Here is a 12591-nt window from a genome sequence, read left to right as displayed (position 1 = left end):
CAGGAGCCAAGGTTTTAGTCTGCATTTAATTTTGTCACAGCAGAAACATCCACACAGTTAATTCTCAACCACATCATATTTTACTTACATCAATTTCTTTTAAATAAATGCTGCTGAGCCTTAAAAACGAAAGAAATTAAAATAGTTACACACTAGAAACAAGGAATTCACTTCTTAAAAATGACAACTGGTTACACATTCTTGGCAGAATCAGAGTGCTGCTCAGTTGCTGGAACTAGAGCAAGTGAGCAGCATGATGCCAGGGCCTGAATGATAGGAATACTTTATTTTTCCTTCTCATTAAGTAGTTTTAGTTTAAAATCAATAAAAGCAATGATGTAGATCAACACATACAAAAGACAGGTAGATTAAAGAATATTGCACATGTATATCCAAGCAGCATTTAACCACAACAAGCCCTCCCCTGCAACCCTGGGATCCCAGCACAATCTGTAAAAAAAAAATAAATAGTGCAATCACTGAGCCTGCCCAGCCCCGGCCCCGCCTGGGCCGGGCTCACTCAGCCCCAGCCCCGAGCTGCAGCCCCTCAGCTCTGCCGCCCAGGCAGCCAGGAGGGACTGGGAGCAGAAGTGGAGGTGCAGGAGGTGGATGAGGTCTGGCAAGGCTCTGCTCTGACACGAGGCTACATCGTTCTCACACACATTCACTTTGGTCAAGCGTTCAGCTGCTGCGCCAGCACACACAGGCTCGACTGGAGCTTCTCAGCCTGATCCCTTCTGGAAAAGCCCAGCCTTCAGCACAGAGACACAATCTGTGCTTTCACCAGCACAACATTCCCCGAGGTCGCTGCAGAGGCAAGGGCATTAAGACCCTTGTTCATTTTATGCAATGTGAGAAAAGTAGTGAAATCCACTTAAGCATGGAAGTGGAATGTGTCCCGAATACCTGAAACCTGCAAAAAAGCCGCCCAGGTCGTCCTCGAGCTGTGGTTATACTGCACTGGGGTCATATTCTCGTGTTTGACACGACAGACACGATGCGTGTTCCTGAGACAAACTGTTCAGAGCTTTGAGCACAACATCTGGCATGTGGTCTGTGATCATCTTGGGACTTATTAAAATGCTGCTGAAGACGGTTTCGTTTGACCACCTTGCCGTGTATTTAATATCTGAAGAACACAACCTAGGGAAAAAACAGACCACAACTAACAATGGCTCTGTCAGAACTGAACAGCCAACCTGGACACTCGAAAGGGTCAGGGAGGAACTGGAAGCCTCTCAGAGCAGCAGGTGGCAGCCCAGAGAGCTGCAGCTCTGCCCTTCAGCAGAGAGCTGGGATTGCTGCCACGAAGTGTCCCTGAGGGCAGAACTGCACCACAGTACACTGTGCTTCAACACGGAAAGAAGCCACCAAAGGTTCAAATAATTCTGCTCCCAGAAACACAGAATAGAGCCTGAGCAAGGAGGGGGAGGGCACTGAACGCTGCACATGCACCTGGTTAATGTCAAACTCAGGGAATAAGCCACAGTGGTATCAAGACCAGACAATACATTTAATGCTGCATACAGGACGCACCATTCTGCAAAATTAAATCCCAAATACATGATGGGGGCTCTCGGGTGCTAGGCCTACTTAGAAAAACCCCATTATTAACTGCTGTGCTGTGTAGGAAAAGAAATTAAAAGAAAAGAAATGAACTCAATAAGAAGAGCAGCTATTGGGAAAACCTGCCCAGGTCAGAGGTGTTCAAGTATCTAACTTGTAAAACTAGTATTAAAATTATTAGAAATTAAAGATACGAAGCTTAAACAAAACATTGATCTACTAAATGGGAGGAAAGAAATTACTTTCTTCTCCAATCCTTTTTTTCCCCCTCTCTGTAAGAGGCAATTTCTCTTTTCTTCTGTAAGATAGTCTCATGCAAATTAAAAATGCTCTGATTTCTGTCTCAGAACATGAGAGGCTATCCAGGGCCTGCCTGGCTTATGGGCTGTTTCAGGTTGCTTTTTCTAAAAAAAACCAACATCAACAAAAAAACACACAAAAAAAAGTCCTGAATACAACACTGCCCCAACAAAGCCACAATCCTCACCCTTCCAGCAATTTCAGCTTTCTGGTGTCTCTGTCTCAGCTTTCTGCATCCACAGAAAAGCAGCAAGTGACAGGAAAAGCTACAGACTGTGGGCACACACTGGGTCCTGGGGCAGCTGCAGCTCTCCAGTCTGGCTGGGGCAGCACTGCAGGCACTACTGCACCTCCTTCTAATCACCAGCATTTGTGGGACTGCTCAGAAATGACCTATTTTGTAACCACTCCACCTCTACCAGGACACGCTGCACATCTGCAGCCCCAGGCAGGAACTGCCACCTGGCAAAGCTGAACTTGCCAAGCTTGTGTTTAAAGTCCTCCCTTCAGCAGCTGCAATAAACGGGCTGGATAACGCATAAAGAGAACAGTGTCCAGGGCTTGAACTGAAACAGACAGAAGTCAGGAGACACAGAATAGAAACTGAAAACTGAGTAATGTGCAACAACCTAAACTGGGTACTGGAGATGCACAGAGCTGGAAACATGTACTTTGAAAGGGACAAGGAGCTGTAAGCAGACTGCAGGGAGACAGGAGGGAGGTATTCATCGTTGCACTTACCTCCTAGAGCTGCATTCTTCAACAACGTGGATAATCTTTCCAGGCAGATAGAGATGAGGATACTGAGGGGGTGAATTCAAGTGTGGCTCCTCCTCAAGGGCGTTGTACGAAGGTGACCGATGAACCATTAAACTCTCCTCGGCCAGGAGGGGCTGGGTCAGGGCATCCTGGTTCCTTCCATCCAGCTCTGTTGGGAAGTCATCAGGATCTCCTCCAAATACCTCGTACCAACACCCCCGCAGCAAAATCTGGTACTGAAATCAGAGAGAACAGTCCAAGTGAAGTTTGCCATCCCTTCAAGTAACTTATTCTAGTTGTGTGCTTGCACACACTTCACCTTAAAATACAATTAAAAGATTAAAAATTACTTTATACACATGCTCCCCAAATCTTGTTTGATAATGACCTTCTTCCTGAATTTTCCCCACAGTAACATTAATTTCAACAGTATGGATCCTTAGCCTCCAGTAATACTACAGGAAACATTACCATCTTTACCAGCTGAATTACTCCATGTGGATTCTTGCTCTGCAGGTTTTACTTTTCTTGCACCTGTAACTTCTAACTGTCCATTATCTTCTTCTGTATTTACAACATCACACAGACCCTCTGCTCATCCCCAGGACTACATGGAAATCTTGTGGGCATGGCAGATTCAAATTCAGATGTTCAAAAATAGCAGTTCTGAACCTTTCAGCCACACCCCTGTACCTCCAGCACCATCCTGCCTGACACCACCTGATCCAGCACATTCAAAATTGTTTCCTGCTAACAGTGAAAAGAAGTAAAGAACTAACACTTTAACAGATAAATACTTGCTTTCCAAAATCTGACAGTAATATATAAGTAAAATTAATAATTTGCTTACCTACTGGTACTAGTAATTACATTATTAAAGTAAGTGATCTTACTAACTTTTCATAATTTTAGCTATTTGGGACTTTTCCCCAACACCTTTACAGGATAGGAGACTAGCACAAATGTCACTGAATTAAATGCAAACAACTTTGTTCTGAAATACAATTGTTACTCTCAGTTTTAAGATCAAAAATACACACACCAGCAGTCACTGCATTAAATCTGGGGCTTAACCCAAGTAACAATTCCACACTTTTAACCAGGAACTGCATTTGGTTACCTTGGGCCTGTTGCAGTTTGCCACAATTCTCACTATTCTTCTCTTTAAATCCTCCATGTTGGGCATACTTAACCTGTTTAAACACACAGAACAAAGTTAAGCAAAGCCTCCTATTGTCTACTATCAAACACATCTCCAAATATCAATTTTAAAGTATTTTCATCTCACCTTGCAACAAGGTCTTTTCCAACAATGACTGAAACAATGAAGTGCTTAGTGTAATCTGCAAGTGATTTGCTTAAAAAAAAAAGAAAAAAATTAGTTTTATATACACTGAGGAAATAAGCACACTTTAGTTTTAGGATGATCATAATAATTCAGTAAGAATACAAACATGTGGCAGCACTATTTGCAGTCAGTGCCTCAGTGGTTGTTCAGACCTTCTTGCTGAAGCTGACAGAGTTCTCAGTGCTGACTCAAAGGTGTGTGCATGTCCAACAGGCCAAGGCAGACAAGTCAGGTGAGTATTTTTCTGGAACAGTTATTTTAAACTCTAATTGTACTGCCTGACAGAATTCCCTAGATGTGTTTTATTCTGTAACACTCTGCCAAGAACTTGACTGTAACTCCAGATGGAGCAAATTAATCTGAGTGGAGAACATACCCACAGTCAGCCCACTGCTACCAGCTAACACACCTGGCAGCTGCCTTGAACTTTTACAGCTCAGACACAGAACCAAGCAACAGAAGCCTCTCACCTTAAGAGCCCTCCTGGGGGAGAGAAGGCGTAACACCTCAGTGTGGGGAAGGAGTTCCTGAGCATGATGGCCAAGATAGACGCTGTCCCACCACCCAAACTGTGACCAACTATCACAAGTTTATATTCCTGCAGACAGAAAGACAAACTTAGATGGACACAGAAAAAGCCATGGGTAATTTTACTCATAAATCAATTATTTGGAAGATAACTTACTGGGGCAATTGTGAAAGCCTGGTTTAAAATTCCATCATTTATTAGTTTTCGATAGATGTAATTTGCAGCTTGAGTTATTCCCTACAAGAGAACAGTTCAGGTTAGAAGGGTGTTTCTAATCAGAAGTGTGATACATGTATGGTTTAAATACAACACCATCACAGAACAACTTCTTTTTGCAAAGCTCGTCTTCTCTTTGACATCCTCCTGACAGAGGTCTGGTTATAACCAAGAGGTCTGTATGTATTGTATATATGGGTTAAAAAGGTTTTGGAATATTTAATAAGGATATTAAGTCTGACAAGAGGATTAAAAATTCTACCTTGCAGTGCCAGAGGCAGTATTTGATGCACCAAACACTGAAATAATTTGTGCAATCCATCTGACAAGGAGAACATTCTTCTGTTTAACTAAGGACCCCAGGTGTTTATAGCTTGCTATGCTGAGCTGATCTACAAAGAGCCACAGGCTGCACACACCTTATGCACAAAGCCATTCTCCAGAACCTCCTCCAGGGTCAGGTCTTCGCAGTCTGCTGACAGGTCAGTGAGAATGTCCTGTGAACAAATCCTGGGTCAGCGCCCCTGCAGGGCTGTGTGGCTCACGCTGTGAGCTCAGGGCTGTATGCTCTGCTGCTCAGCCCTGTCACAGGGACATCACCAGCTGGCTGCCAGGTGTGTGAGCAGCACAGCACATCCCACCACACACCACCAACCCCAGCAGACACACAGCAACCACAGCTCTAAGCCTGGCAACTATTTCCAATTACAGACACCCCATTATGGATGCACCTCCACTCACAGTGACTTGGAATTGCCCCTGCCTGTCTTCCACTCTCTCTTCCAGCAGCACACGGAATATCACCCACCCCAGGGAAGGGGGGCTTACAACTTAAACCTGGCAGACTTGTACCTGTGAGTGAGTTATTTTAACATGCATAACACAATTTTCTCTAGGTACTGGGAGTTCACTCATTTCTATAAAGCTCATTATTGATATCAGATGGATGATACCTCAAAAGACAAGGTTCCTCTCACGGCGACCACAATAGCTTCTTTTTTGTGATCCAAAGCAACAAAAAATGGAATCTCATAGATCTGGAAGAGAAAAATGTAATCAGCAAAGACACCAACATTTTCTAAAGGCAAGCACTTACAAGGGCAAAATCTTACTGAACTCCATACTGTACTATGGAAAGAAGCTGAACTGGTCTCTTATTTAGTTATTCCAAGTGCCTTTTTTCAATGCTGAGATAGATTTATATAAATGGTTTTGTGACTGTTCTATTAAATTAGAAAAGAAATCCAAATTGGATGTTTTTATTTGGTTTTGCATCTTACAATTCATAAATGCTGAAGGCAAACTAGACCCTTCTCCCCTTGCTTTCCCTGAATTAATCACAACAGCTTGCCCTGGCCAGACTGTTTACCTTGTTATGAAAACTGATATGAATGAAGTCTCTGTACTGCAGTCCTGTTATTTTTAGGATGGCTCCAAAGTGAAAGTTATGACGATCACTGCCCGTTATATCAGCATCTGTTGGTCTATTTCTGCAACTAACAAACACAGAGGAGAAAAACTTTCATGTTCCAACTTGCTAGGTTTCCTTTCAAATAATCAAACTCAGTTAAATTTGCAGAGGGCCTTCTGCCAGGAATCAAAAGTGCTTTCTTTTTGCAATAGCACCAGTAAACATTCTGATGCAAGGTGTTACTTCTGCCTTGTTACAGAACCATTGGCAGAGCAAACAGTGCAGTAAGAAAAGAATTGTTAAGATTACAAGCCCCTGAGAGAAAATACAAACAAGGAAAAAGGAGATTCAAACAAAAATCTGCACAGCAATCTGATCTCAAGTTTCATCCACAGTATTATGTGATAATTTTTTTCTTCAAGTGATTTATATTTCAGTAGATTACATGAGTATTTCATATTAGTAATTACAAAAATCATTCTTCCAGTCACAAATACCAGTGGTCACATACAGTAATCCTATCTAGCAATATGCAAAACTACTTACATAAACATTTCTGAGTAAAGGAGTCAAAAGGACCAAAAAGGAGATTGGAGGGACAGGGAACTTGTGCTAATTCCTTAGGACAGAGAAAACTACTGATACACTTTTATTTCTATATGTCTATCTGTGCCCAAAAGGCACCTCTAAAAAGCCTCATTTTAAAACATGTTTCATTTAATTCGAATTCTTCGTCATTTTGCTAAATTATTTTTTTTAATCTCAACCACAAACTTTTCCCATGAAAAAAAGCCAATGTGTTTGAGGGCAGTAAACAGTGAAATTTTGTTTCTCTGAATTTCTGAAAGATAACTCCAGCAGCCAAACTCATGTACACCCAAGAGTGAAATAATTTAACGCAACAAAAATACTACTATTATAACAATTTTACTTCTGCTAAGACTAGTTAAACAGAAGGAAGCTATGTGTTTTTAAGCTCTGAGGTCAAACCTACCAGTCACCATTGAGCTTACAGAGTGCAGTATATGGGTTGGTGTACACGTAGTAGGGCCAGCCATAGGCAGCTGCAGCAAACAGCATGTAGTGAGCAGCATTCTCCAGCTCAACATCCAAATCATCACTCTGAAAGCACACAGGGAAAGAAGAGGAAGCAGAGAAAGGGAGGACATTGCATTAGGCAGCCTCAGAATAAAACTGAACACAGGCTAGTGAAAATCAAAGCATTATGAAATACACACTACCCAAAAGGAAAACCTCAAGGTCTAAGAAGAACTAAAAATAGCCACTTGTATTTCAGGAAAAAGTCTGTGTTTATTTATGTACCTACACAGCTCAAGGATCTTGAAAAGCTGTCACTGAATCAGTTTCTTCCAATGCTGATACATTGATAAGCTCAATGCTGAAAACAACATTCACTCCAAATATGGTACCTAAGGATGTCTAAGGGAAGGCTAAAGAGTCTGCAGCAGATCTCTCTGGTACAGACTTTTAAAGCACAACCCCATCACACTGGCTGGATTCCAAAGGAACTTGACAGAGATGCACTGGTTAAAGTAAAACTACATACACCTATGAAACACAGGCTAAAACGAGGGGAAAAATTTACAAAGGCTCTTCTCCACTGCAGACCAGCAAAAATCAGCTAGGACACTAACCCACAACCTGCAAGCATTTAAAAGATTATATTTTTGCTTCTTACCTTGTCTGGGTATTTGCAGCAGACAAACAGCCCACAATACCTACTAGAAGATTACCTTCTCAGTTGTAAGCAAACAGTACCAAATATTCATTCTCCCTCTGCTCCCTTTCTCTCCGAACTGTTCATCAATGATCAAATGTCCTAAATGGTTCCTTTTTGTGCACTTAATTCCCCATTCGAAGCTCTACTCATTCAAAAGCAAACTCATTGTTTTCACTGCATTTTTAATAATGCACATTGTTATGAATTTTATTGCAGTGTTTAATCTCATTAAAAGAATAAACAAAACAAAACAAAAACCCTCTCCAAAAACAAGTGCATTTCAATTTGACCCGGCACCATTTCCCAGAACAATTACAGCAGAGGCTGCACCAACTCTCTCTTACCACGAGAGATGATGGCGAATGACACAGGACTTCTTCAGGCTCTTTGGGGCAATTTTCCATTTTATCTTGTTCTTGATGAAGCAGAATCAAACCAGCTGCTATGTCACTTGGCACCAGATCAGTGTCCTGTACAAAGACATGGAAGGCTGTGTAAAACCATCCTACGCCTCAATGCAAAACACCAAACACTTGGAGCAAGGCTCTCCCTCTTACTGAGAAGTAGTTGCGGAAGAGCTCAGCGATGCTGGTGAAAGCCACCCGGTGGTCGTCGTCCTGCACGATGCAGCAGCACAGCAGCCTGATCCTCTTCTCCCACACCCTGGTGGCAGAGCTCTTCACGTTGTACAGCAGCTGCCCCGACTGGCTGCTCTCCAGGTTGCGGCTCACACCCTCGGGCAGGTAGAATGTCTTCTTCCCCCCGAGGGGGTCAAAGACAATGACAGCTCCAATGATGGTGAAGATGATGATAATCCAGCTGCCAGACAGGAGGGAGTGGGATAACAGACTGTGAAACCAGACACTTCTGACAAGTGTGCCAGAAATCCCAACTACAGATCTTGGCAGACCGAAACCGAAGTTGGGTATGGAATTCTGTATGGAGACCTCCTGCTGCTGTGCTGAGGCTGCAACTATCTGGACTGTGCTTGCAAAACTCTGGGCACCAGAACAAGGCTGTTGGCTCAGTTCACACAGGGCACCAAACCTGGACCCACAGCCCAGTGCTTTGGAAGCAGCAGCAGCTCCATTTTTCACTACCAGGTAAGTGATCAGGTTACGACTCTCTTCATATTTATCCAGTTTTCTACACTCCCAATTCCCCCTCTTACTTTCTGACCTTCACCTCCTTTCCTTCACTGCAGGACATGCTTTCTCTCCCAACGCAAGCAGCTTTTTAGGGAAGGATACCAACTCATTTTCCTTTTCCCATACACTGTCAAGCTCAGATTTGTAGGGAGGCACCTTTACCTTGCAATAACTGTCCCAATGACGCCATTTATCACAGTCTTCTCACACTGCACGCTGTTGTCTGACACCCACACAGCTCCTACAACAGCCCAGATGAATTCAGGGAAATAGAGAAGCAGGCGAGTATAAAGTATTTTGGGAAGTGATTTTCTTGGGCCTGGATTAGAAATTGTTCCTGAAATTAGAGAGAGAATTTAAAACAAGAACTGTTCACGAATGTACCTCAAGTATATAAAATAGTATCTGGAAATATGAACTTCCTGGGCTTTACAGAAAGTAAGAAACTTAAGTGAAACTATCAAGTTCTTTCATACTAATGGAAAGCTATGATTGAAGCTAAGAAAAACTACAGTGGATTTATAGCTGTGATTCTTAGAATCTACTCTACTAAAACCCAAAACAACTCTATCCAGAGATAGTTTTGCACTGAACTTGAGGCAGCAGTGCTGTGCCCCACATAAGCCAGAGTTGCATCCAGCAGCACTAGCTCACCTACAGCTCCTCATGACTCTTGGGGCCTGCTTTTATTATTCTATTTAGCTTTTGCTGGTTAATATTTCATTTTCAGATCCTATTTTGCTGGCTACAATGAAGTTTTTTCACTGGAGTGACTAAATAATAATAGGAGAACAAAAGTAGGACCATTATCAGGACAAATACTTCTCAGGCTATTTTCTGTATTGTTAATTTACTAATAACCTCTTAGTTTCAGCACTCTAAGGCAATAAAAAAGGGAGTAACTTCTGGCCAGCTCATCTCTTAAACCAGACTGCTGATCCCAGGGTAATGGGTAGCAGGGTGTGCATGCTCAGGTGTAGACAAGCAATTTGTAAAGGCTGCAGAATAAAAACAACTTTGGGAACTGCTCCAATTACAAAGCTGTGGTTCACATCCAGTGATAAAGCTGTTTCAAAAGCCCTTGATCCAGAGGTTGTTTTTTCCCATTCCCAGGCTACAGCCTGTCCTGCAGCAGAGGATGCTTACACAGACACAATCAGATGGAACTGTGCTTCCTCTAAACAACTGCTCCTTTCTCACGCCACCCCAGGGCGTGAGGGCTCCAGGCAGGTTCCCTGCTGGCATCACCGACCCTCAGGCAGCGCAAGGGCTGCTGCAGCACAAGACCAAGCACAGCCAAACCCACACATTCCAGCCACAGTCCAACACACCTCACCCTCTGTTTTCCTGGAAATACAGCCTCAGAGTTACTCAGTTTCTTAGTTACAATGGCCTCAAAGCTGTCCTTTCACACCAAACAAGGTTCTTTTATCACTGCTGTTTACAGTCACATCTCTCACCTCTGCAGCTGTGGTTAGAGCCTGGTGCTAACAACCCCAAGGACACGGGTCTGACCCCTGCATGGCCCACTCACTTAAGAGCTGGACGCAATGATGATTGTGGCTCCCTTCAAACTCAGAATATTCTGTGAAACTGTGATATAAACACCATGGTCTGGCTGATCTTACTTCCCCTTCTCTGGAAACTCTAGGAAAACCAGTGGTCAGATTCAAGACCAGGATTATCATCCACACCTCTGCTCTGTCATAGTTTCTCTTCATACACTCTTAAAATTGCCTAAATGGAAATAAGTATAAATACTTATTTACAGAAGCATAAATACTTCTTTTCAGTGAATCATGAGAACCAATAAATTAGAAACTATGGAGTCCCATCTGTTACTCCAGAGACCACACACAGATTTCAAATTAATCTTCTTAACATTACTTCCATGATCAGGTGCCTCACCAAAAAAAAGCTTTCCTAGCAATTTTAACCCAAAATGAACCATTTCTACAAATAATTAGAAGTTGCATTGCAGTCCTTACTTCTGTTCAGCCATTCATTTCAAGTTGTGGGTCCTGCTCTATTTAACAGTACTCATTGTCAGATTTATTATGACATTTATACAATTCACTTTTCTGTGTGTTTTTCCCCAGGCAGCCCACTGCAGCTAAGGGATTTTCACAAGACATGACTAAACCTGCCTATGCAAGGCAGAACTAACAGGATACTTCATATTATTCTGGATAAGCTTCCCTAAATTCCTGTCAGAAGGTGGAGCAGTGTACATCAGAGGTCACACCTAGAGAGTTTTCAGGATGCTCTTATGGCAATAAACCATTAACTGAACTAAGCTGTTGTATCTATTAATTATGTTAGATTCCAGACTAACAAAGATAATACTATTAAAGCAAATATGCTAATGCTGTTGGAGCTTTTCAAGTCTGACTGCCATTAAAACACTCCAAGTTTTTGGTAGTTTTTATGTCAGCTCTGGAGTAAAAACACACTGTTTATCTATATAAACACACTATCTATTACAATTCTACTAGATAAACACAAAACATCATTACTAACTATTTACCTTGCATACTGATGTATACAAGAGCAGATAATGCACATATTATGAAAGCCAGAAGAATGATGAGGCCGAGCAGGTAGCTGTGCAGCAATCCTCCCCCGGGACAGTCAAACTGCCCCTTGTGAACCGCGTAAAGGACCAGAATCCCAATCCACCTGCCGGGAAGGGAGATAACAACAGTTACAGCAGGAAGGGAGAAGTGCCTGCTGCGAAGTGACCACCTGATCGATAGTGCTCGTCTGAACGAAAGCACCGCGCACGGATTAACAGCAAGGACCTGTTACATAAGGAAAGTGTCGGGATGAAACCGCTACACGAACACACTCAGCAAGGAGGCACAACTCAGCCGCCTGCTGCTACTCCTCCCTCCTTCGGATCCCGAAGCAGTCCCGTACTAATAACGAAAGTCACCGCATTAACAAGGAAACCACCCGAGCGCTGCTCGAGGATTCAGCGCAAAGGGTGCGGGAGGCCGGAGCGCAGCGGCAGCGCGGGCACCGCACCGTGCCCGTGCCCCGTGCCTGTGCACCGTGCCCCTGTACCGTGCCCGTGCCCCGTGCCTGTGCACCGTGCCCCTGTACCGTGCCCGTGCCCCGTGCCTGTGCACCGTGCCCCTGTACCGTGCCCCTGTACCGTGCCCGTGCCTGTGCACCGTGCCCGTGCCCCGTGCCGCGCCCCTGTGCACCGCACCGCACCTGCACCGTACCAGGCACCCACAGCGCCCGGGCCGCGGGCACGGCTGGTCCCGCCGGGCAGCGGCCCCGGGACGCTCCTTACCACACCAGCCTGACGAACAGCTCGAAGGCCCCCGGGAGCACGAAGTCGTCGCTGCCGATGGCCCAGCGCCGGCCGAACAGCACGAGCCCCGGCATGCTGCGGGTGCCGCCGCCGCCGCTCCCTCAGGGCCGCGTCCCTCACGCTCCCCCCGGGGCGGGCACGACCTCACGGTGCCGTGACGTCACGCGCGCGCACTCCGCCCTGCGGCCATCGCCCCGCCCCGACCGCGCTGCGCATGCGCCTGGCGGGAGCCCCGCCCCCCCGGGGCGCGC

General features: G+C 44.4%; 1 protein-coding gene across 1 annotated transcript; it reads right to left on the bottom strand.

Annotated features, from left to right (window-relative positions):
- Nucleotides 1-7: 7 nt before the first annotated feature.
- Nucleotides 8-12557, bottom strand: DAGLB (diacylglycerol lipase beta). The gene is made up of 15 exons (XM_002197340.7): nucleotides 12320-12557; nucleotides 11546-11697; nucleotides 9181-9355; nucleotides 8428-8689; nucleotides 8215-8340; nucleotides 7124-7251; nucleotides 6088-6214; nucleotides 5672-5755; nucleotides 5138-5215; nucleotides 4659-4739; nucleotides 4444-4571; nucleotides 3914-3982; nucleotides 3746-3818; nucleotides 2608-2861; nucleotides 8-1143 (listed from the first exon to the last, which is right to left on the bottom strand). The coding sequence occupies exons 1-15, from the start codon at nucleotides 12412-12414 to the stop codon at nucleotides 951-953; spliced, it is 2025 nt and encodes a 674-aa protein (XP_002197376.1). The 5' UTR covers nucleotides 12415-12557; the 3' UTR covers nucleotides 8-950.
- Nucleotides 12558-12591: the final 34 nt, after the last annotated feature.

Source organism: Taeniopygia guttata, chromosome 14, assembly GCF_048771995.1.
Source record: "Taeniopygia guttata chromosome 14, bTaeGut7.mat, whole genome shotgun sequence".
Taxonomy (NCBI): Eukaryota; Metazoa; Chordata; class Aves; order Passeriformes; family Estrildidae; genus Taeniopygia; species Taeniopygia guttata.
This window is presented reverse-complemented; position numbering and strand designations above follow the sequence as displayed.